The sequence below is a fragment of the Eucyclogobius newberryi genome, unplaced genomic scaffold (assembly GCF_026437365.1).
Source record: "Eucyclogobius newberryi isolate DKJ021-1_F unplaced genomic scaffold, fEucNew1.0.hap1 SCAF_9, whole genome shotgun sequence".
Taxonomy (NCBI): Eukaryota; Metazoa; Chordata; class Actinopteri; order Gobiiformes; family Gobiidae; genus Eucyclogobius; species Eucyclogobius newberryi.
This window is the reverse complement of record NW_027316532.1, coordinates 33,739,094-33,765,100: the sequence shown is the minus strand read 5'-3', so window position 1 is coordinate 33,765,100 and position 26,007 is coordinate 33,739,094. Positions and strand designations below refer to the sequence as shown.

Here is a 26,007-nt window from a genome sequence, read left to right as displayed (position 1 = left end):
GAAAAAGTTTGACATTGTTAATCACTATGGCAACGGTCCAAAGGTCTCGTCACTCATTTAATTATTAGTACAATGAAAATATACCGCACTGAGACAGTATAAACTGCTCTGGGATTCTTTGAGCTTGATGAGAGACTGAACAATTCTTATTCCACACTATAAGCTGTGGAAGTCCTCACCTGGAAAAGGCCTAATAGAGGCAAAGCGGTTATAAAGCGTTTAGGGCTCTTGTGTGTGTAAACAGTGGTGTGGTGAAGGGGGAGGGTCGCATAAGTGAACCTACTGACCCGTCCCACTCAGCCATGCAGGCTGATCCTGATCGTCAAATGTCAAAGCCACAAACTGGTCCTCTAGTGGCCTTTAGGGCGACCACCTCAAGTAGTAGTCAAATCTGTCCCACATTTAGGCTCATTAAACTGCAATAAACCCGTATTCTTTTTCATCTTTATCCCTTAAATCACAGTTGGTGCTTGGATAAGTAATAAAATCACATATTACACCCAAAAAGTGTTGATTTACCATATTTGTGTAAATATCCCTAGGCCTTATTATACCAATGATGTACTACCAAAAGGTGGTGCATTATCTAAATACGTGGGACGAGGGACAGGGGGCATTGCTTTGATTCATGAAACGTATTTATATAGAATATATGAAATATATTATACATTATGCATATATATTATATTTATATATAAACTAAACTTTGGAGATGCATTTAGATCTGCTGCCACCACCAGGAAAAATGCTGAATTGCCTCTTCAGCTTGATGCAAAATAACAAAAAAAAATATGTCCCATTATTGTAACCGTAAACAATCGCTGTAAAATGCTACAAGTGAGAATTTAAAGTGTTTTATTGAAACAAATATATTCAGTCCCAGTCCCTTAAGGTATTGACAAAGCATGCTTTTGGGGCTTACACCCGCATTTCTTCTTTCCAAAGCCTACTTTATTTATTCTTTACAGCAGCTTGTATGTAAAGAAAAGAAAAACCTATAAACAGGTCATTTTGGCACAATCAGCACATACAACAGTTTTCCTGTGCTGGCATCTTGATTTAACATCCCAATAAAGAAAAAAAAAAACCTCATTCACAATGGAGCTCAACAACAATTGATGTGTACAAAAGTGTTTTCAGAAAATATAGTTCTATTTTCAATGCAACTTTCCTTGTTGAGAGTTGCAGCAGAGTGTGCCGTTCCTCAACCCTGCCGCCTCTGGACAGGGCATCGATGTAGTGTCTCGTGAGTCCACAACGTTTGGTACCTTACAATAGAAAACACCCATCTACAAAGGAGACTTTCATGAGCGTGGGACTGACAGGAATTAAGATGTCCACAGTTGTACTGTATCAAGAATGGAGATGTTCTTTTTTTTTTTTTTTTTTTCTTCATTTGGTAGAGCACTGTGTTCAAGTAACACTTTGGTAGTATACATGCTGGTCAAAGTCATGTCTTGCATGCCAATTCCTTTTCTAGATCTCCACCATTGATGTCATAATAATAGGATTGTTCTTTGTAACATTTGTCATAATGCATGCATCCTGATGGACAAAGAAACCCCCAAAAGAAGGTGCTGATCTTTATATTCACATAAAATATAGCACTGACTCGACCTGCTCCATTTTCTACAGCATTCTGTCATTAGGCTGTTTGGAAAGAGCTTCAGAAAAATTACTTTGTAATGTCTTCTTTGTCACATCTGGAAAGGCAAAGTTGGCCAACAGTTCCTCTGAGGCCGTAAAGAGCAGTCCAGCCACTGAGATGGCTTCATCTTAACAGTCATCCCAGCAGAAAATTGTGGGGTTAAACTTTACATCTAAAAAGTGTAATTAGAAGAATTTCAGCAGAATCAACACATATCTGAAATCCAAAATAATACTAAAGGTTTTTAATTAAAAGAATGTTTTGTATCATGAAATAGTAAATGGAAAATACTGAATTACAATGTCAGAAAATGTGGAATTAAGGTTGCTACAAAAGCTACAACAAACTAAACCAGAAGGGAGAAATTATGAGCTAAATGTTTATTTATGGCGTCGTGCCTTGAAACTAAATGATGAACCTTAAGTACCACTTTTCTGAGTAGACCTTGTTAAAATTAGGTGGTGTTTAAAGCTCAGTAAATGGAAACGTCCCTCATTAAAGACATCTGCACATCATTTAGAAAAAAGGCCAAGCCCACAGGCCTGCTTCTGGCTGTGTGCATTTAAAGCAATGCTTTCATTAACTCAACAGTAATATCTGTCCCTCTTTAAAAGAGAAAAAAAAGCCAACACATTGACAATTTCATGGACAAGGCAGCTTCTTGGTAAATACTGGCTGACATTCAAGATGAAAGGGAAAGCACGGACAGTTTTTAAGTACTGATACTGAGGCGTTTGGAGCGGACTCACCCCCCCAAATAAGTGTCAAAATAAATAGTGGAAACAGAAAATTAATTAATTATAAACATCAAAACTGATGTGTCATTCTATTATTCAAAATAAATCTGCTGCTTTACGTGCACTTATCTCTCAATTTCAAGAAAGTGTCCCCTCCTTTCCAGTTTCGAAGATTGTATAGTAGTTCACAAAATGGTGTAGGTTTGAGTCCTTCACCACTGCACTAAACGCAGGCTGGGATGCATTGTAACTATGATGGGTGTGGCAACTACAGCCATACGATCCATCAAAAGAAATAAAAAATAAAAAAAAGACGAAGGTGTCCAGTTTATTGCCCACAAGAGCCTTCAGCCCTAATAAGGCTACATTCCCTTCATGGCGTCTCTCATGAGGATTTTAAAAAGCAAACAGAATCCAGGGAAACTCTTAAAGTTGCTGTTGATCATATTCGGCGATAAGTTTCTTAATATGTGCCAGTTTGTTGTGTAGATATTCACAGCGATTCTTCTCTTGACTATAGTTGGGATTAGACTGAAAGAAAAGAAAGGTTTCATTATACTTATTTAGTTTAAGCAGACTAATGTAGTTTTGTGTGTAGGTTTACCTTTTTGATTTTATGGTACTCTTGAAGAATCTGATTATGGATTGTCTGCAAAAACAGTGTGGACTTTGGTAAGTATGATACACAAGTAATATTAAGCATTTTATTTGTGCGTGGTGAAGAAAATGCACCTTGTACTTGTCTGTGCCTTGCTGGAGCTGTTTCAGCTCATTGTCTAGCACTGTGAACTGCCGTGTGATGCCCTCTATCCGCGCGTGCAGGCCCCTGTACTCGGTGTATTCTGCATTGAAATCATTTTTATACTTTTGACGCTGCTCAGGGGAGCCAATCACTGTGTACTTCCTAAAGTCAGAAAGAAAAACGTTGTAACTCAAAGATAACTAGGATGATACAAAATATATCACAGTACTTACAATAAATAGTCAGCCACCTCAGGGGTTGACAAAGGAATACTGGTAATGTTGCACATTCCATTCATAGCTGAAGAAAATAAATAAGATACATTTGATAGATTATATCTCTATATCTACATATACATATATACACACAAGTAGATCCAAAACCCAACAGCAGGGGTCTCCAGATACCTCCAGAAAAAGATTGGCATGGACAGCGCATTTTCAATACCCAGGTGTAATGTTTTATGTATTTTGGGGAGAAAAGTAGGGCTCACCTGTGCTTCTGTGTGGAATACTGTTGCTCTTCAGGTCGTCAGGACTCGCCTCACACACACTGGGCTCAGGCGCTCGTTCTTCATGAAGTTTTCTCTGCTTCTCCTTTTCTTGAGCCTTTTCTTTGGCCCTTTCTCGGTCTTTGGTCTTGTCTTTATCTTTATGTTTTTTGGACTTCTTTTTTGACTTGTTGTTTAAGGAAGTAGGACTCTGGTCTCGAGCCGCATTCAGGACGTTGTGTCCAGGGGAAGACGTGCTGATGCTGGGGATTGGCATTGTTGCTGGGCCCAAGAAGGGGGAAGGTGCTGGACACAGTCTCTCTGCACTTTCATGAGAGTCACAATCACGGCCATTATGACTGGAATCATTACTGACGTCCGAAAGTGCTTCAAATGGGCGAGGGATGTCCAGTGCTGGCAGCGGCTGGGTGCTGGTCGTCACACCAGAGTCCAACAGAGAAGCAGACACTCCCAACTGGGCTTCGGCTTTCCCATTGGATGAGCCTAGTCGGCCATTTACAGGGGCTTTTTCAGCCTTGTTGGCGAGGTGTGATATTCTAGGCTTTTTGTTGGCAAGAGGGTCAATAAAGTCAGCAGCAGGTCGTTTCTGGGAGGGAAAGAGTCTTTGTGAGCAAACACAAGAACCAAAAAAATGTATACCCTGGGTTACACTGCATGACCACTGCCAAAACTGAAATTTGGACTTGCATCCCTTTCACTTCAGAATGGAGTAATTACACATTAAAATAGTAAGAGGGGACAACATCTTTTATAAAAATAGAATTATATAAAAACTATCTGTGCCAATTGCTGTATGGTGAGAAATAAAAAAAATAAAAAAAAAATGAAAACAATGGTCAGTGCTGCTGCCGTTGCAGTAGTGTATGGCGCAGAAAATATACCAGAACATCTAAAAACTAAATTAAATAACGAACTCATGTAGAAGTCACTGTGAATCAAGAAACAGGCAATTTACCTGAGATGGAGAACTACTGGGCTGCTCTTTGGGTGGGCTCTCTGGCGGAGGTGGAGGTGGAGGGGGTTGTGTCTGCTTCCTGAAACAGTCCATATAGACACATTGAGTTCTGTACCTTTATACAAAAGTTGCAGGAGGTTGATTGTGACATGACAGGTTTCACATTTGCTATCTGGAAAAGAACATTTAATTTACAAAGTACCATGCTATGCAAAGAATGAGGAAGACTGAAACATACTATGCACGGCTCCTGTTTGAGTGTTTTTATCAAAAACATTCAGACATTTAATAAGTGATAATAGATTTATTAGGGTCCACTGCACTGTGGCTGTCACAGCTGATGTCATTATCAGTAGAGGGCAGTTGGTTACGCCATGCCTCATCACAACCCCACCCTGCTCTGTTCGGAGTGTGTGCCTGCATCAAGACATTTGAGAGGAGCAGGAGCAAGATCCAGACATGAGATGGCAGTGAGCTGAACCTTGGACTGGTGCCACCTCACAAACAGATCAGCGTGTGCTGGAACACTGTTGCATCATGAGCGTTCCACAGTGTTGCTGTGCTACTCTGCGTGACTGCCTGCATTAGCTCCGAAAGTATGGAGGAGCTGCAAAGGGGGAGGTGGTATTAAGTAGGTGGTTTCAGCCTGTGAGCTGATAAACTGACCAAAGGTTCAAAGTACAGAAAATACCACACAAACCCTAAACCATCAAGAGCAATGTATAAGCGCAGAGCACTTTAAGATTTTAAGTCTATTATTGTCACTGAATCTCTTTCAGTGACCTATGATCATTGCACCATAGATGGTTTCGTCCCACACACATCCTTTCTTGCATTTAGTTTGTAGTAAAGTAAAAAGAGAACAACGCTTTTTTTCTTCAGTATTTATGGGCTGAGAAAACACTTTTTTTTTACAGAAAGCAGCCCAGCATTCCCGCTGTCAACAAATGGGTTACTTCAGTACAGCGCAGTTTTGAAGGTGGAGGCGATGGTTTCTACAGTATGTTTGCAAAGCCATGTTTCAACAGTCAAGCGTTTCATAATATCAAGACTAGCAAAATACAACATTGCCATGTCCATTGGGACATCCTCCACTATTAGAGCAGCAGGCACGTTCTGCAACAACCAAGATATTGAGACATTGGGAAAGCAAATACCTAAAGAGGATTCTCTTCAGAAGTTGTTGGTCTCCTTCTGTGTAACCAGGCCACTCTTTTTGAATTTCTTTATAAATAAAGTCTTTTAATGTGAAGGTGTTTTCCTTCACATTAAGATTAGCCACCTGCAAAAATAGTAGAAAAATTAGCATCATAAAGTCCAAATATCAGTGTAATTATAAGAGCTTATAAACCTGTTGCAGGTGGCTGTCCAGAGACTCCTTGTCTGATTGCGTGAGACCATCTTTTTGCAATCTCAGTATTAGCTCAGGCTTCTTGTAAGGCTTAAGAGCCAGGAAGTGAATGAGCCGCTCCCGCAGTGGTCGGTGTTGCGCTGTAACCTTCTTCACATTTCCACTGGATATGATCACAGGTCGAGAAGTTCTCCGTGAAGGAGCGATGTCTGAAAGACCAGGAGCCGGTTTCCGGATCTGAACTTTCTTACCTGAGAGACAGAAAACAATAATGTTCAGACTATTTAACAGTGTTCAAATCCTTTAATAACTAAAAAGAATCAGTCACTCCCAAGTGTATCATCATCATCATCATCATCATCATCATCATCATCATCATCATCATCATCATCATCATCATCATCATCATCATCATCATCATCATCATCATCATCATCATTAATATTAATATTATTAATAATATTATTATTAATATTATTAATAATATTATTATTATTAATAATATTATTAATAATATTAATAATAATATTAATAATAATATTATTATTATTATTAATATAATAATAATTATTATTATTATATTAAACATTTGTCTTTGAAAGTCAACAAAGTGCTGGGAATTTTTTTGTTTTCACCTACCCCAAACCTCTGCCAGCTGAACCTTTTTTAATAATAAGTAGTAAGAGGAGGGCAGACTGCAGATTATACGTTTAGGATTTAAAAAAAAAAAATCACTAAACCATTTTTCAACATTCATCTCGCTTTAGTGAAACATCACTGTGAAGTTGTGGGCGCTTCAGTTCTGCATTTTGAACAGGAAGTCAATGGACTTGTTTCTATTACTAAGCAGGTTTAGATGAATATAGCGGTTTACATTGAACAAACTATGACCTACCATGTTACAGTTTAATACAAAATATCAGAAGTATGATGTGTCTTAAAGTAGAAAAAGATTCAGTTGTAGTCACCTGGACTGCGAATCAAAGACTGCAAGAATGACTCTAGGATGAGAGTCGAAACGTATCATTTAAAAAAAAAAGATGACAATTGAATCTTTTTCTACAATGGAACACCCCTGGACAAATGAGGGATTACGCCGACATGAGTCTTAAAAGGTTAAAGGAGTAAGAGGAGTTTTTGCCGATTTGAGAACTCAAGCGACTGTTAGTCCTCCTTAAAAATGCGCATACGCACACTCACCTCCCACCCTCCAGTTCTTTCCAAGAGCCGCCTACCATCAGACCTCGTGCGGAAGCACGCTACAGCCCCGCTGCTACACGTGCGTTTGTTTATTAGCACTATGGATCGCATCGCATCTCTCCTCTTCTCAGATTTCCGTCTCTTCTGAGCCAGCTCGAACACAGTCTTTCGCCGGCGTCTTTATGTATTGTACACTGAAGGAACTCGCTAAACACACACCGCCATATCAACCATGCATGCGCAGCCAGGGAAACGTGCTGCTATGCTGGGAACGAGCCAGAACAAGGCTGCAGGTGTGCAGTAGGACGCAGGGAATGATTGACATGTGGGAGAACTACTCGGCTGCCACGAGGAAATGACTCAGATTGCATGCCAAAAATCCTCTGTCGCCACTTTTTCCTCTGTTGCCAAAAAGTTAAATCTGAACAGCGCACAGAGGCTTTACCTGCTGTGCAGAAGTGTCGCCTCATCACACACAGGTTGCAGACGGACAGCTCTGCAACGCCCATTCATGTACAAGATCTAAGCGCTTTTTGATCAAATACCAAGTGTTTTTGCTCTCGCCGCTGACTGTGCAGTCACGTTTAGATCGGCCCGAGGTCGGCCACTTTTGCACCACTCTCGCCCAACACCAGAATGCGAGACAAGCTTTGAGACCACCTATTTTTTAAGGTCTCAGTGTGGCCGTTTACTGCGCTGGGACAATCGCACCGTTCTCAGAGCGAAAGCGCCAATAAGTCGAACTAACTTGTGACAGTGAAAACGACCTAAAGTGAAGTGGCGCTATCATTTTGATTTTATAAACATCAGGGAAAAATAAATCAGTGCCTACCAGTACTTACCCACATATCTCCCCCCAGGCTTGATGACAATGGCACCTCTGCTGCGAGTCTCCTCCTCCACCAGGGCCATATTTTCTCTAGCCTTCTGATAGGAGTCGTCTGTGGCACATACTGTGATCTTGTCCTGTATCCCACCCAAACAGTCCAGCTGAATGCTCCCTTCACTGTTAAAGAGAGGGAATTTACTTATTGAATACATTTTTGGTTTAAAAATGCCATGTAAAATTACAGACCATTTGTGGATTATTCAATCGTACTGTACATTTCTACATGTGGACCAAGTCAAGTTGTCAAAATATTTTTCATGACTGAAGGAAGTACAAGACCGACTTACTTTCCTCTGCCATAATTACATTGTTTTTTTTGTATTCTTTTGGCCCGTAGGCTTTACTGGACAGGACAGTGCAACATGAAATGGGGATGAGAGCGGATATGCAGGAAATTGTCGGAGCTTGAATTGAACTCACAACCCTGCGGCCGGCTGCACGTGGAGCCTGGCCCGGCTATTCACTGTGCCATGGAGCGGCATGACATTGGCATTTCATGTAGATTTTTTTATATACATTTTATGTGCAGGCCCATTTCGACTGGCTCTGGTACACTGACCCATTCATCTTGAGCTTATTTTAATGTTTCTATGCTCTGTGCAATGCTCCGCATCCCGGGGCAGGTCTGCTACGTGAGCAACTCACGTCATCCAAGCATAATACATTTAAATATCTGAATTATACTTTTCAACCATTAGGGAAATCTCAGCAATTCACAAATTGTATGTGGCGCTGGCTAAAGCTATTGTAAGCAAGAAACGACTTCCGGTTTATAATCCGTTTCTGCTGCATTTATTTCCATTCTCTAGGCTCCACACTTAAGTGTCTTTAAGTAATGCAATGAATTTAGCTGGTATCAGATGCATTTTGCACTGGAAACATAATATTTACCATCCATGCAGTGCAGCTGTTGCAAATGTGCATTAGCTTGGTTTTCCTAAGCAAGTTATCGCAAGATCAACTAGTGAACCCAGGAAAACGAGGTTTAAAAGTAGAGAGGCAACAGGGATTGGGAATCAAAATTACGAACTGTCAGAGTAAAAATCCAACATCTCCAGAGTAAACAGTGTCACCCAGGACATTTGTAAATGTCAATCTGAATAAATTATTGACAGAACGCTGCATCATTCTATCACTGTTCAAAGCAAAAATAGCATAGCATTCATTTAGTTTCCAATATATGAAAAGTTAATTATTTGTATCCTGAGTTTTAATCTCAAAGACCGCGCACCGCTCAGTATCTCGAGAAGCCTTTTACCTGGTGATGTACTGCTGAATGCAGTCAAAGCTGCCCTGTGGGTTGTCTCTGCCCACGTGGGAAAGGTAGAAAGTAAACGTTTGTGCTTCACTAGAGGTTTCTGATCTTGGTATTGAGATTTTCTGTTGACAAAGAGAGACAAAAAGTTAATTTATAACAGCAATTGACAATTTCCAGTCACATTTCCGGTAATACAATAAGAAATGTTGTGTATAACTTCAGATTTCTGAATTCTCCAGTCAGAGATGGTATGCACGACGTCTGGACAGGTGTTCATTTTGGGAGAACATAAGTAAACCACGGTTCCCAAGCACTGCCAACCTCCACTAACCACAAACCAAAATCATACAGTAACTATTCTTCAATAAACAGACAGACGTTGCATCCTGGAATGTCCAAACTACATTTGTACTGCAATTATACATTCTGCTTTTGAGTATTCCAAATGAAATGCAGCCCTTTTCTGGCGGCAGGGTGGCGGAGTAAGCAGCACTCTCGCCTCACTACAAGAAGGTTCTGAGTTTGACTACCGGAGGAGCTACTGTGTATGAATGATCCTAGCCACACTTCCAGAATGACTTCAAGTGTGGAAAATGTGGTAGTTGTTGGGGACATGAAGAGCATAAACTAGAGCAAATCAGAAAAGCTGGATATGACTAATTAGGCGTCTTAAGTCTAGAGTTTCTTAATGAGCGAGCGACCAGGGCCAATTAGCCGACGGCTCCTGCTCTGACATGTGCAAAGACCGTAGCCAGTTCACACAAGTTCGACATGTGAAGGCTGCAGCTAGGAATAAATACATTTTATTATTGCTTCGTGAGCCTGTTTAACCAGTTTCAAATCCATTATATTCATTCACTCAGTGTTTTTTTGCAGCATAAATATGAATCTACAGTAACTATAAGTGATCTGTTCTTCTGTATCTACCTCTGTATCTACCTGCGTTGCATCAATGAAATTTCCCCATGTGGGACAATAAAGGAATATCTTATCTTATCTTAACATCTACAGATTGGTGTAGAGCAGAGCTACGCCCCCCTTGGGAGATAAAGATATCCACCACCCCACAGTCTGTGAGACAGTGCCGAATTGGAGCTTCCCTGCTGTAAATAGTGTTTTAAGGAGACGGCGTACTAACGTTACTTCACGTCACTGTGTATCACGTTTACTACTGAGGGTCCACAGCAGTAACACACGCACTACTGTTGTGTTACTTTTAATGGCGGCTGGCAACTTAAAAAATGCATTTACCGAAACCAAGTTTAGACTTTATTCCTTTGGACTTTCTTATTTAGACTTTTGACTTTGTTGTTGTTGTTGTTGTTTTATGGCGGTTGGCATCCAAGTGTTGCATTACCGCCAGACTTTATTCCTCAGACTTTGTCGTAGTCCTCAGACTCTGTCGTAGTCCGTAAAAGTACTCCTTCCATTGCTTTGGTGCTACAAAGCCCATGAGGTTATGATATGTCTTTGTGACTTGTTGTAGAATAGTTGTTTCAGAGACCGACCGGCTTTATTCCAGGGAGACTCTTCTTCATCTTCCTCTCCTTCTTTGACGTTCGGTGCTTCCACCGTACAGCTTTATTCTTTAGGCTTCATTCTATAGGCTTTAATATTTCCACTGATGTCGCTGCTTGGTAGCCGTGCGTCTACGAGACTGGACGAGGACAGGAGACCACCCCCACCCCCATCTCGTCACTCTGATCACTCTGACTCCCCACATCTGCGCGGTGCTGACTCGTACCACTGCGTTTATGTTTCATTGTCTTCAAAGCCCATGGGACCAAAAGAGGAAAGGAATCGAACGCAAACACATTCTTTGCGACGTCACATGAGCGGTCAGTAGCAGAGCAAGTTCAAAAGTTACTTTTTTTCTTCTTCTTCTTCGGAATAATAAAGTCTAAAGAATACAGTAGATTGAAGTAAATGCACCTTTGCAGTTGGCCGCCGGCCGCCATTAAAAGTCCGGTCGAATTGAGAAGGCCTGAACTGAGGGTTAAATTAGTTTTTATCGTTTCCATTCGGTGTCATCCAACCCATGTCAGAGCTTGTCAAGAACAAATGAAGAATATTGACCATTTTGTCCGTATGATCAGTTACTTGCTCATCACATTTAGCAGAACTGTTTCCCATACATTTGTAAAATAAACCTTAAAATGGTTCAATAATACATTTATTCATATTACAAATCTTGTTCCCCTGTTGACTGTAACTTGTTTTTTCTCCGTTTTCATCATTAACTGTAGCTTAAATTACTGTGTCTTTTGACCCGTTACAACGTGGGCATCTGCGGCTTGTTGACAGGTGCAGCCCGTATATGTAAAATGTCTTGTTTTTTTGTACATTTTGTTAGGGCTTTTAATCAGGGACGTTGTATAGCCCCAAATGTAGGGTAAAAATAGTATTGCTTAAACTGTGCCGATTTACCCAACAGACCAATATGCACCAAGCTTTTTTACCAGCACATAAAGAATGCCGTCCCTCTCTCATTAGCCTCTTGACCGTCTAAACATGTCTGATTTTGAAGAACACATTTCTCTGAATATCTCTATGTTCATGGGGAAACAGAGAATCGGGTTGAGTCGACAAGAGACAAAGGAGCTGCCGGAGATGCAGTGACTCATGAGAAGGCTGCTTCACACCAAATGGCTTCAGACTACATAGACAAATTTAAAATAAAAAAAGTCACCCCACTGCCCAGGCTTTTACCTATTTTTTTTAACCCGAAAACCTAAAAATAGTCAGATATGATACACATAAAATATTGAGTTTTGCAATATTAAAGTAACTTCTGACAGAAATAAGCGGAATTATTAGTTTATTTGAATGTGGCAAGGAGAATCTATAATACAGTCAAATCAAAATATGATTACATTTCATAGGCTCATGGTTTCATCTCAAAAACTGATGTAATAAATGTTGGTTTGCGTTAGCCTGACATTAGTCAAATTAATAACCTGATTGTTTGCCAAGTAATTCTAAATATATAATGATTTTAAATGGCAAGTCACAATTTGTTTGTAATGGTTGCCATGATCAAGTATGTGGTGTCTGGCAGTGATATTAAGTGCTTACCGACAATGAATTGATTTGAATTTGGCAATAATCAAAACACCACAGACTCTCGTTAAAAGGGTTCAAATTAAAAGGGTACAGAGGGCACGGCAGCTCTCCAAGGTAATTATCTTTTACATGGACACAAGCACTTCTTGTTCTTGTGTCATCGATTCATTCTCATCCACAAAACAAGGAGTGCATTCACATGGCTTTTGTAGAGAAGGACCATCTCCACAAAGTTTCTGTAAAGCTGTGTCCGGCCCAAGAGAAAAGATGGGATTGTTGAACACAGAAAGCCCCTCAGGACGGTCGGCTTTCTGGGATGCGTTTGCAAAAGTTGATATGAAAAGTGTTTTATTTGAGTGTTACAGAAAATACATCCTTTCTATGTAGACTGAACATTGTGTGGCGCAATGAATGAATGGAGTTTTATCGAGAGTCAGTCATTTCTAATGTTCAATGATCAGATTGTGGCTTTTTTAAAATGAAGGGGTCCACAGCCAATGCTTTTACTGACTCAGACTTAAGGAAACTCCAACATATTGTGTGTTAAATGGCACTGATTAAAAGTCTGAATTGTTCATGTTCAGAATGTTAATACTGAAAGCAGTTAGATTTTATTTTGTATTAAAAACAAATACAGATTGAAAATTGTAAAGGATCAATATGTAGGAGGGGGGAAAAAAATATCTTTTTTGATGCTTTTTAATGCTCCTTATACTCGTTCTTACACTATTCATTTAATTTGAATTGCAGAAGCGAAGACTTAAAATGGCTCCGGACAAACGAAACAAGATAAAATATCACTTAATTAATCCCAAAATAAATTCTTGTGCCAAAGAAGACATTCATACATGTCCATGAAGATGATTAAAATAACAAAAAAAGTCTACTTCTACCTCTATCATATTATTTGTCAGTGTTTTGATCAGATGAACATCACAGTCGCACTGAGCCACTTGTGCCGAGCCGCTCTTCAGCTCCTGCATCAAAGGCCTCACAAAGAAATTAGACATGTTACGGCAGCTTTTGGTACAATCTGAAATCAGTTTTATTTCTTGTTGTTGGAAGAAAAAACATAGGCGGCTGCTGTCCATATGAATGAAGAAGACTGAATGGTGGATTTTATAACGCGTGCCGAGCCATCTGTCGGAAAAATGAGCCACTTTCACACCGCTTTCTGAATTCAACAACACCGTGCGTCTGGTGCCTTACGCGGTTATTTCATCATGCAACGTTTGCGCACAGTTCAAGATTTCGCCCTCCTCTGGTACAACTGTAGGAGGTTTCGTGACAAGCAACTAGTAGCTTTCAAAATAAACTTTCCTAGGGGCCTTCATTACCGATGCAGGTCCGTCTAATTATCTGTGGGCAGGCTGCCGCTTGCACAGCCTGTGGGGAAACTTATCATTTTTTTGAACAAGTCAAATTCAAGCCATCTTAACCAAGCCTAGAAGGATCCAGGCCTGTGTTCACAAACTACTCCACAAGGGAAAGATTGTCTATGCCAATAGGTTGATGGATTACTATGATCAAACTAACTCAAATGGAAAAGACAGGAGCAGAGATAGATATATCAGACTGAAATGTGCCCTTATTCGAGATTTGGCTACTGTCTGCTATGCTCCCGCGCAGGCCGATATTTTGTTTTGTGGTCGACCTTCTGCCTAAAGAATACATTCATCAACTGCGTGCAAAGAGGACAGTGCACAAAATGGGACTACACTGCTCTCTTGGGCCCTGTTTACACAATCACTCTGGTTAGAAATACGCATCAATCAAGCCCAATTCGATCTGCATTTAGATGTAAAAGGATTAAGAGTGAAGAGAAACTATTTTAGGTGTAAAAAGCTGCAGTACGTGCATTTGGCCATCACTACATGGCACTGTGCTGCCTGCTGACACGTTGCACTACACTGCAGAGGAAGTAAATGTGCACAATTTTCTGAGTTTCTTCTGTAGATATACATGAGGCCTTAAAGTGTTAATATTTTGCGATCGCGAGTCATTTGCATGTTGCGTGCAGAAGGCCGATCAGAGCACAAATCGAGGCAGCACACTTCTGCGAGAGGAAACCGGTTTGTCCTGCATTTATGAGCTCAGAACAGGAACAAGAGGCTCCTGTAGCTTTTTCAGCAGAGCATAGACTGAATGTACACTTACTACGCTCGTGTAAAAGAGATATCAAAACTTTGCTAAAACTTTAATTCGATCTGCATTTAGACAGTGAAGGAGTGAAGAGAAATGATTTTAGGTGTGAAAAGCTGCAGTACATACATTTGTCCACCAAGACGCCAGTGGAAGCTCGGTCCAAGGGATACGTGTTTTCTATATTTTAAGCTTAAAATGCTGTTTTATTCAGACTCATATTCACGGAGAAATGAGTCTATTGAGGAAGTGAATCTAGATGTGGTAAAACGCAAAGGACATGCCATATACGGCGGTCTGCAGTTTAGAACCTGCTACATTGAAATGAGTGTCTTGGCCAGACCTGACCCCTGCGTCACTACCATGGAACATATTTCTGTGTAAATATCTCATGTTACAACACAGGCACCTGTGGCTTATTGTCAGGTGCAGCCCGTCTATGGACAAATTCCATTTTCTTCCTAAATTGTGTGCCCTTTTATTCAGCAGCACTGTACAGCCTACAAAGTACGGTACATATCGTTGTAAAAATATCGGCAAAGTTTATCTAAATATTCTGTATATTCTGTACCGGATCGCTTGACAGGAGTGTTTCAGTGAAGGTTTTGAACGCTTGCTTCGGTGCATGATACAGTGGAAATAGTGGACGGGTGGAGCAAACCTTTCTTTTGGGATTTTCTTAGAGGCAAGGTCATTCTTTTGTTTGTCTTATCATTCTTACTTAGCAACTTTTCGCCTTGAAATTATAAGCTTTCTAAAACAAACGCTTCCTCATGTGAGAGAGTTCACACTTCACTGTGATTGGTTCGTCACTCACTTGACCAATAGAGGGAGTGGGTGGGGAATAGAAGAGCCCGTGTGACTGTGTTTGAGCTTTGAGCATTATTAAACAGAACCGGTGTGAATCAACATTTTAAGCGATCACAATTATGTATCGCTCCATAATATGAAGTTATACCTTTAACTTTGTGTCAACCATCATCAACTTTTTAAAGTGACTGAGCCATGCAGTGACTTATAGTACAACTGCAACTACGCTTGAAAGCCTACAAGAAGATGCAGTTAAAACAGCCGTACGTCTGTATAGTGTGTACAGAACCTGAAGCCATAAAGGAAGTGAATAAATGACACTTACCCCTTGGTTTCCATTAAATCTGATCAATGGTCGCGATGACAGCACCTGTAAGAGAGAAAGGCCATTATTGTAGCATAAATTTAATGACATCTAATACAGAATAAAGTGCTTCTGAGTGCACTGGTGTTCTCGTTGGAGGAAGGATAATGCAATAAGAAAAGGGTGAAACGGCCAATGCCTCAGGAGTGTCAGCGCTGTGCCCTCAGTTTGTGTTGTTGAGGAGTCCAACTTTGATAAAAGGAATATATTTGCACACAACACATTTTTACACATTCTGTTTATGCTCAGTGCATCACACTTCCTTTTTGAACAGACTAATAACACACGGGCACACTCAAATTGGAAACACTAAAAATAAAATAGAGTAAGATACAAAATCTGAAAAATACCAATGTGGGAAAACTTTCAGATCAACAGAACTGATCTAGGAACCGATATATCGCCCATCCACAGGTTTTATGCACGTTTCTAAATACAGCTATAGTGTCAAACAATCAGGATAAACCCACAAAACAATGGTTAACAAGTTAATAATTACCAAAAATAAAACGCTTAGATTATAAGTGTCTATGACCAGTTGGACTACTCATTGGACTAAACAACAAATTATATGGCAAATAACTGAATTTTTAACCCAGAGAAGCATTTTTTTCAGTTTACAATCTCACTTCCTTGTTGTAATTGATGACATCACGCCAGAAAATTACCCAACAGTCACTGGGTCAAAACTCAACGTCTAAATATTTGTATTTGACCCAAAAACACAACAAAAACAAGTTTAGAACATCAAAATAGTACCGTGGTCAATTTCTGTAAATTATGCATAAACTATGATTGGAATGAGTGTCCCGGCTGTGATGTCACTTCCTGTAAATGTCTACAGATGTTTCAACTTGATTGGTTTAAAAACTATAATTTAAAATTTCAAAACTGGTAGAATCACAACATATAAAGTCGAAATCTGAACATCATAAAAACCATACACACGTTAATCTCTCCGCCAGTTCAATCTTTTGGGACATTTCCTGACAAGTTGATGGCTTTAAATCCACTTCATAGCATTGAAAGGGGAATTCATTTCCACAACCTTTGCAGGGCCAAACGAGAGCCGTGTTAACCAGGTTTAATACAGCCAGCGTGCGCTTTTACCACTAAAGCGCAGCTGAACTCAATTATTTTGTGTTATTAAATGGTCTAGAGCAGGATATCAGAGTCGGCACATTCTCCTTACCAAGACGGCCAAATGACTCAAAGAAAATAATAAACACAATATAAAAAGACAACAGATGAACCGAAGTGAATCAAGTGGCTCTGACACAGTGGAAATGTAATATGAACTGTAAGAGTTTATAAAATCCCCTCAGGCATAAATGTTGCCAAATTATAAACACACCTTCCTGTAGCATTAGCACGTCTGATGAAAGAACAGCTCTGGATTTAGACTTACAGGGAAAACACTAATGCTAGTGGTTGGTGATAGATTGAAATATCATGACGGCACAAACAAACAATAATTTTATACTTCATTACAGCCTACAATAGCACCAGTTCCGTTCATTGTTTTTAGAAACAGAATTTCTAGGCGCAGTCAGGGGTCGGAGGATCTAATTTCTGCTGTTTGCAGATGTTGTCCTGATGGCTCCATCAAACCTGGACCTGCAACATGCGCTGGGACGGTTTGCAGCCGAGTGTGAAGCGGCTGGGATGAGAATCAGCACCTCCAAATCCGAGGCCATGGTTCTCAACAGGAAAAAGGTGGCTTGCTCTCTCCAGGTGGGTGAGGAGTCCTTGCCCCAAGTGGAGGAGTTCAAGTATCTCGGGGTCTTGTTCACGAGTGAGGGAAGGATGGAGCATGAGATCGACAGGCGGATCAGTGCAGCGTCTGCAGTGATGCAGTCGCTGCATCGGACTGTTGTGGTAAAGAAGGAGCTGAGGTTAAAGGCAAAGCTTTCGATTTTCCGGTCAATCTATGTTCCTACCCTCACCTATGGTCATGAGCTCTGGGTAATGACCGAAAGGACAAGATCGCGGATACAAGCGGTCGAAATGAGTTTCCTCCGCAGGGTGGCTGAGCGCTTCCTTAGAGATAAGGTGAGGAGCTCAGTCACACGAGGGGAGTTTGGAGTAGAGCCGCTGCTCCTCCATGTCGAAAGGAGCCAGCTGAGGTGTCCCTGACATCAGTTCTCCCGCTGGAGGGACTATGTCTCTCGCTGGCCTGGGAATGCCTCGGGATCCTCTGGAGGAAGTGTCTGGGGTGAGGGAAGTCTGGGACTTAGACTGCTGCCCCATGACCTGGCCCCCGATAAGTGGAAGAAGATGAATGGATGGATAGACTACAATATAAATATGATAATAATGTATAACTTTCAATGCACAATAATTGTTACTTAGGATCATCATGTGGACTTGTACTACTAGACTTGTACTACTAGACTTGTACTAGTCCGGATAAAGCTCAAGACTATTCTAAAACTATTCAGGAAAGGTTCAACGTTGTCATGTTTGATTTTTTTAAAGTAATAACATTGATGAGCATCTTACTTTATAATGGTTTTAGTGTGAACTAGCATCTGGATAATGGTTTACAGTATTTGTATACGTGTAAATGAAGTAGTCCAGAGTGTAAATAGAGGCTTTACACTGGACGTCTAATGCAGGAGGCATTTATTTACCATCAGGACCCGGAGACTTGAACGCTCAACACCTTGGGGTATTGTTCATTCAAGTCTGACCACGTTGTAGAGAGTACAACCTCTGTTGATGTGGGTGAAAGAACACTGAGCCGGGGGTGTCCTTGGTACAGTACTGGAATGTCCCCTTCAAAAGAACGTATTGAAATTGTTTTTATGTATGCTCAATCAGAATATGAAGTAGTAGTAGGCTGTATTGTAACAAAATGGTCAAAGAACAGCTAAATGTATGGAAATTTCACATTTTAGATTGTGAGAAGGAACATCACAATTTTATGATTACTGACACCATGACCCAACAACAGAGACGTCCTTTATTTCCCTTCAATCAAGAGTCACCATTCTCTGCAAGCCACAAATGTCCAGATAAAAAAGTGCTTTAAGCATATGTTCTACTGTTGTGGCATTAAGACTAAACAGAAATTACTCATCGTTGTAAACAATTCTCCCAATTACAATTTTTTTTCTTTCTCTCAAACACATTTGTGATCACGATTATTGATTAACTGAGTAATCTTGACATCCCTAAAAAAGCTGCAGTGTAATCCTCCCACCCGGATATGAACTGATATTTATGGTTAATTCCCCAGGACAACAGCAGAAGAACGGTCAGTGCTGGGATTGAACCAATACAACATTTTTTAAAACAATCTTGTGGGTTTGGCACATGTCTCACTTTCCAGCATTCTTTGATTCAAAAACTGATTTGATGGAGGTTTTCCTCTCGATGTTCTTTCTGACAAAACTCTCCACATTTAGAACAGCACAAACTGAACAGCAGCTGCAATTCACCGACACGAGTCTTGATTCAAACAAGTTAAATAATCGTAACCAGTAGTTTAAGTTTTGGTAATCGAATAATTGATATCTGGAGTATACGCAGAAAATAGGTTTTATGACTTATACAAAGTAGGGTTTACTGCTAAAAGACAATCATGTACATTTAATGTTTTTGATCAAAATCATTTTGCCTGTAATTATAAACCAGGAAGTTCTCAAGCCGCATCGCCACAGCTTCAGATTGTGTCAAATTGAGTAAAAAAATCGGATATTTACAAGCATTTCGTGTTCTATAGAACTAATTGATTAACCAAAAGAACAATCGCTAAACTAGTCGATTATTAAATAATCGATAGGTGCAGCCTTAGTGTTGATACATATATTCTATGCTTAGACAAAAATCAATCTATCTTTGGATAATTCTTTAACTGAGCCAGTAAATGTCTTAATTTAGAAACAGAACTTTTACAGAGCTTAAATTGAATCACAAAATGGCAGAAATAACACTTTATACCTTTGGGAGACTAAACTGCACTTTTACATCTATATTTGAGATATTTTTAATGGTTTTAAAAATCATACACGACACACTCCATTCATTTTTGCACATCTCTGAACCAACAATTGCAACATTATACATTTTTCGATGTTTCTACTGCCAACTGCAAACACGCACAGCACATAAAGAAGGTGATGTGTGGAGCGTGTCGTCTGATGTCATCATCCCAAATAAGACAAAATATTCCACCCCACATTGAGTGACGGGCCCCCTCTTGCCCGTATTCTTACGATGTGCCCTCAGGGGTCTCGGCTTATCCAGGAGCACCAATACCTTTCATGGAGCTTACAAACCCTGCAACGTTTTACACTGCACCCCTTTTAGCTCTCCCCTCCCCCTCCTCGCGCTCGCAGCAGAGCTAACATACTGCTACACTCAGCCCGTTCATTTGAATGGGCTGCTGACATGTCACTATTCTGTGGGACCTGAGCCCAGAATGTTCCACGGGGCAAACCTTAGGGCCAGAGGAGCACCTGGCGAGGGGCGGGAAGGGCCGGCGGCAGGAAACGCCAGGCAGAGGAGCGGGGGCTTTGCGTCGGGACATCTCGAGTAGTGACAAAGTAGTTTAAGTGCTCGCCGAGAGAAAGTCACACAAATGTCATATCGTCACAACACTGAGCGCCGGCTAATCTGATAAGCTCCATAAAAGTGTTTAAGCGAAGAGTTCAGGGCAGCGTTTACGGCTGCTCAGTGTCAGTGATAACCGTGTTTGTTGAACTTTTGCCAACGTGTGGATAAAGTTAATCTCCAGTTTGATAAAAAAAAATACTAGATATAAATCAATACAACCAAATTGAGATAAAAAAACACTCTTATGTAACCAAAAACATGCTTCTCTATTTCAATACCAGTCAAATATATGCAAATTTAACAAATGCGCTAAAGCCTGGATTATGGATTAGATTTACTATTAAACAAGTGTGAAATGGCAAAACTAACAAAAAATAATAATTCAGCATTTTTCATTATAAGCGATATAGTTGATATTCAGATTTTGCTCCAAAATTCACAATATTATTCATATTTTGACAATCTGCCAACTTCTACCTGCTATTGTGATTGTTTGCCTCTAGCTGCAGGTCTGGAGAAGTGAACTTTAGAAACACTACAAGCTTGTGAACAAATGTCTTTACACAGCTCTATTCATAGTGCGGCTTAATGCAAGAAACGGTGACACAGAAGTCCAGGTCCCACTCTTTGCCCTGCTGCCAAAGAGCTCTTTGTTTTGGAGCGGAGGCACAGAAATAGCGGAGCTCAAAGCCCCGCACTGCTGCCGCCGCCACAGCCAGGCGTTTAGAGCTCTGATGAGGGCTTCCACCACCCAGAGAAAAGAACATCCCTTTGTGCCATGGACCTCTGGTGTGAGGGGAAACTGACAGGGCAAGGCAGGGTTAACTCGGCTACAGTACTTTCATTTATAACAACCTTTTCTACAACGGGCTACACTCAGGCCTCAATGTCTGAACTAAAGACACTTTTGAACTCTTTCAACTTAAATCATTGGGTCAGTCTCTTCGTTTAGGGCCAGGTAAGTGAACTATCAGTCAAGTAAAAGGTACAAAACACAGTAAAACGGTGTGGTGGGACTTGACCATCTGCCCAACTCACAGCTTTGGGTCTGGAACATGCTGACCAAACTGAGTGTGAGCTTTGTGTGATAGCATTTTCCTCCAAATAAACTAAAGTAAAAGATACATTTGATGACTGGCCAATTCAATCGAGATCTAATCATTTGGAGAGCAATACTGGGGCGGTGTTTTTAACTGAGGTCGAGGTTTGGAATCATTGTGTGTGATAAACAGATGTAATTATTAAAGTGCGTTTGTTTTTCATAATAAATGATCAGATTCGGATTGGGAACTGGAAATTGGGAATTGAGAAAAAATAAAATGTATCTTGTCCATGTGGCCCAGACCTAAACAAATGAGTGTTGCAGCTGCAGCAGATGTAGTCTCAGCTCACCGTGACCTGCGATGGGGTCACCAGAGGTCACACACAGCAACAGAAGCTTTCTCTCACTCTTTGTAGTTTGTGCACATGGACATTTACATTTCACACATTTTGGCTTGTGTATGAGCTATGGAACAGTAGTTCTCTCAGTGCCATAATTGAGCTGTAAAGCTTTGGCCAGAGTCCAGCTGCTCAGCTGTTTTATCAGGGTGAAACAGAGACATTCCTGAGAGATTTGAACTGAACGGCCAAACCCAACGTGTCCAGGCTTTGTGATTGACACAGTGCAATATTGCCGAAGCAATTCTGAGTAATTTATACCCGAATTTGGGAAATATTCAAGCCATTTAATGTATTAAGTTCTTTGGAACTTGCGTGAACCCTTATCAGAAGGTTGATGCCTTAAGAGTGATGCGTGTTAAACTTTAAGCCTCTAGCTCTCCAGAACTTGTACAACCTGAAAAACTCTACCGTAGTTGTACTGGAGAAAAAACACACAAGGGCAGATACAGGGCAGTAGCCAGCTCTGCCACCTGCATTTTTCTAATAATACTTCTATGAACTGTTTACCTTTCACAAAAGACTCATAGCTTTATGTTTGTGTAAATGAAAAGGGCTAAATAGTTTAAAACACTACACTTTGTAAACCCTACAGTGCATCCACCTGTTCATCTTATGAGCCGATAAGCTCATATCCAGCAGAATGTGCTTAGGTAATATATAGAATTACAAACAAATATTATTTGTGGCGCAAAGAGCACACTGGCGCTTACGCAACACAGAATAGGACATTGGTGAGTCAACGTGATCGGTGTGCAGTGACACCAGGTTACCATGGTCCCCCACACTGACATTTAGAGTCATATTTGGCCTGAGGAGCTGTGGTCATCTGTAGCACAGAGCTCTGTAAAATAAGGACTCAGCATTCTTTAAATAACCCAAGCACAAGACGGACAGAGCAAGCTCTAGCTTTATCCTCACTACATCTCCATTACAGCCTCACAGCCACAGGAGACCCCCAAAACACAAGTACAGGGGTCCTAGACCAGGGGATCCACTTACAAGACATACTCCAGAAAGAGTAAATATCATTAAGCAGTGTAAACTAACAAAGCACATTTAATCTAAAATGATATACAGGAAACGGTTAAGTATTTATTCAAATGTTTCTTCTTTGTTTCGAGATCACTACAAAATGTCTTATGTTTTTTTTGTCAGAAACTAGGCAAGTTTCCTACTTTTTCAGTAAACAAGAACAAAAAACAAACGTGGCAGTCATAATTATAGCTAAACTTCTTATTTTTACCCTTTTCATTTATTTATAGCAACAAACAGAGTAAGACAGGAAATGGGGATAAAGAGGTGAGTGACGTGGGACAAACTGGAGCATGAGCTTCTGTTGAGGCGTATGCTCCTTCAGGTATTTAACCATTTCCCAAAGATCCACACCACTGCTTACATCATGGAAGATTCATCAGAAGCATGACTCTGCCCATTCCTCACAGTTCTGTCCACAGCCGGAGCTCAGTGACGTTGGAGTGGCCTTAGTCACTTCCTGTCTGATGTCGCAGTCTGTAAGCCCCACCTCTTACCCTCTTCTCACAAATAAACACAGACCAGCTGACTGTCATGACTTCTGGAGCCATAGACTTATAGCAAAATGTCCTTAAACGACTCTCGACACAACACCATGCGCTCTAAACATGATGTGCTTTGATAACAAGGCAGAATCTTTTGCGTCATCTAAAATGACACATGGACCACATTAAAATACCCCTTTTTAGGGGGAATTGAGAACAATTTGCATTTATCAATGCTTAGGACAGGCACCAATGGTAATATGCTAAAAATCAAGATCCAAGATCATTGTTCTATCTTTTATATAAGTTATTAAGCCATAACTTAAGTCAAGTTAAATCCACCCATCACTCCAATAGGAGGAAAAGTGCATCAAACATGAACAAACTGCTATGAAATCAGATCATGATTTGATTGTCACTGCCACATCTCGCAGGCCTAGCACAAGGAAAGGTTCTGTAGGTCTTTCCTTCCTGCTGCTGTCAGACTTTATAACAAAAACTGTTAGTACTGAACACTCGCAATACTGACCTAACCTAATACTGATGTGCAATTCTGTCATATGTGCAATTGCTGTTGGAATTCATGTGCAATTCATGTGCAACCTATGTGCTGTCGTGACACATATTCATGTGCAATTACTGTCGTGATCACATGCAATGGTATTTATGTATTTATTTATTTATTTGTCTATGGGAGTTTTTATTTATTTATAGGAGATCTTCTACTGAAAGTGTTTTTCAGACTTCCTATAAGTGATCTGTTCTTCTGTATCTACCTCTGTATCTACCTGCGTTGCACCAATGAAATTTCCCCATGTGGGACAATAAAGGAATATCTTATCTTATAATTTGGAACTCTTCCGGATTTAAAGTACATATTAAAAAGGCCAGTGCACCATGTGCTAAGCACATCCATGTGCTAAAAGCACATCCACTTAACTAGCCTGTGCCTTGTACTCACTGTTAGCTACAGATTTACATAGTCAATTTCCATGTAGCCGTGCAAGTCGGCCTTTACTGTTATCTTCGTCTCCACTGCGCCCTAAGCCGCTCACCCTCCACCACCTGTGCATCCAAGGCCTGGCCAGTGCAATGTATGACCAATAACCTTGTAACTTTGTAGCGCCAGGAGAGCGAACGCCTGAAATCATACGCCATCCAGCCTCCATCTGCTGCTGGAACCTGCAGCCATGTCGGACTGGTCAACATGAGAAACGTCTTTATAAGAAGCTAAATAAGAACAGGAAATACACTTTGTGTATCAGAAAATGGTGTTACACAAAAAAGCAATGGGGGAAATTGGGGAAGAGATGAGGCACAGTTGATAAGCACTTCCTCTTCAAGATCTGTCTCTGTTCAGCCAAAGATTGTGGTAGTGATTGTAAGGTATGAGTAACTCAGTGTATACGTTTATCTTCTTCTTCTTCGTTTCATACAACTAAACAATGGTGAGAGAAGCATGATTTTTATCAGTGTGCAGTGCCATGTCAGTGCCTTTTCAGTAATGACTGTGTTGAGATTTGTATGTTACTTTAGGGGCCACAAAATCAGCAACTGGGTGTCACAAAATTACCTGCCACTTTATTGTTCAGGCTTATCTGAGACACTGTCCGGCTCCACAGCCACTGAGCCCAGAGATAATGCCCTTTCCTCCTGACCGGCCAGGTTTTCCCTGTCAAATATTTATAGAAGCTGAAACATTAGATGACCATCATCAGATATCTAGTTCTCTGCACAGTGAGCAAAGCAAGCTGCAAAACAACTCCACACACAGATAAGGGAGGAGAACAAAAATGAAAGTGGGATTTTAGTTCAATTTGCTGTACAAATGTAAAGAGGGAGTTGGCCGGGGCTTTTATTCTAGTTGCTCCTCTGTTACTGGTTACTTTATCTCTGAGGCTGTGTTGTTATTTGATACAGAACCAAAGAAACAGGTTGCAAGTGGCATAAGAGCTAAAAATACACAGCCAATGAAGTCAGGCCTCGCCTATTTGAACTCATACCTTGACGTTTGGGAAAGTGCAGCTAGTTTAGCTTAGCCTGGCTGACGATGGAGCTATTGACAACTCAAAGTTACAAGTAACATCTGAACAGACCAGGAAAAATGTCGGTTTTCGAGTTGGGTCGTGGCCACCAAGTTGAGAGAACACAATGTGATTAAAATAAGTTCAAATGAAAGCCTCTCCGCGTAAACCAGGAGCATAAAAACAGTTCGGACGGACGGGGCCAGTGTCCAGACGGACGGAGCCTGACAAACCACCGACAGCTTTAGCTCTGAGTGAGTCCGGCTGTAGCACACGGCGCAGACACATGTCGCCGCTTCGCAAACTTTACAAGCCCGAGCTCTTTTCCCCCCCGTCTCGTCCTGAACAGAAGACACAGCCTCAGCTCAAGTGCGTGTGTGGAGCTCACTCCTGTCACAGCTGCCCTGGACTCACTTCAAAAGAAAGGCAAATGTCACGGAGCGGCGCGCGGGCGCTTACCTTGCCACTTTGGAAGCCTTCGAACGCTCTCAGGGCGCTGTCAGTGAGTTTGACGTGAAAGACGGACACATTACTGCCATTGCTCACTCTTCCACAGGACAGTCCGTAGCACTGCTCCTCCTTCAGCGCCGCCATCTTGCTACCGTTCCCACGCGCGCGCACGCACTCACTGTCGTAAACCGAGAAGTCCCGGTGCTTTTCAGCCAGTGTCCAATAAACAGCCGCGGAGCAGCAGAGCCCCGCGGTCACGTGACACAAGAATTTACTTTTAGCTGCCCCGCAATTACAGCTCTACGTCTATAGCTCAGTTTGAAGAGCTCATCTGCTGTCAAGT

General features: G+C 41.0%; 1 protein-coding gene across 1 annotated transcript; it reads right to left on the bottom strand.

Moving 5' to 3' along the window:
• Window positions 1-838: 838 nt before the first annotated feature.
• Window positions 839-25,872, bottom strand: ell (elongation factor RNA polymerase II). Its single transcript, XM_072439141.1, has 12 exons — window positions 25,674-25,872; window positions 15,632-15,676; window positions 9,292-9,413; window positions 7,987-8,150; window positions 5,945-6,195; window positions 5,751-5,875; window positions 4,594-4,672; window positions 3,621-4,224; window positions 3,361-3,427; window positions 3,118-3,289; window positions 2,990-3,034; window positions 839-2,916 (listed from the first exon to the last, which is right to left on the bottom strand). The coding sequence occupies exons 1-12, from the start codon at window positions 25,806-25,808 to the stop codon at window positions 2,812-2,814; spliced, it is 1,914 nt and encodes a 637-aa protein (XP_072295242.1). The 5' UTR covers window positions 25,809-25,872; the 3' UTR covers window positions 839-2,811.
• Between the last annotated feature and the right edge of the window lie 135 nt (window positions 25,873-26,007).

Bases quoted from the DNA above. Each gene is read 5' to 3' on its own strand.
- ell (XM_072439141.1), bottom strand. From the start codon at position 25,808: ATGGCGGCGCTGAAGGAGGAGCAGTGCTACGGACTGTCCTGTGGAAGA. The intron at 6,196-7,986 runs GTAAGTACTGGT...TCTGTCTCTCAG, and splicing joins GCCTGGGGGGAGATATGTGG to GTAAGAAAGTTCAGATCCGG. The intron at 3,035-3,117 runs GTGCATTTTCTT...CTGTTTTTGCAG, and splicing joins AAGGCACAGACAAGTACAAG to ACAATCCATAATCAGATTCT.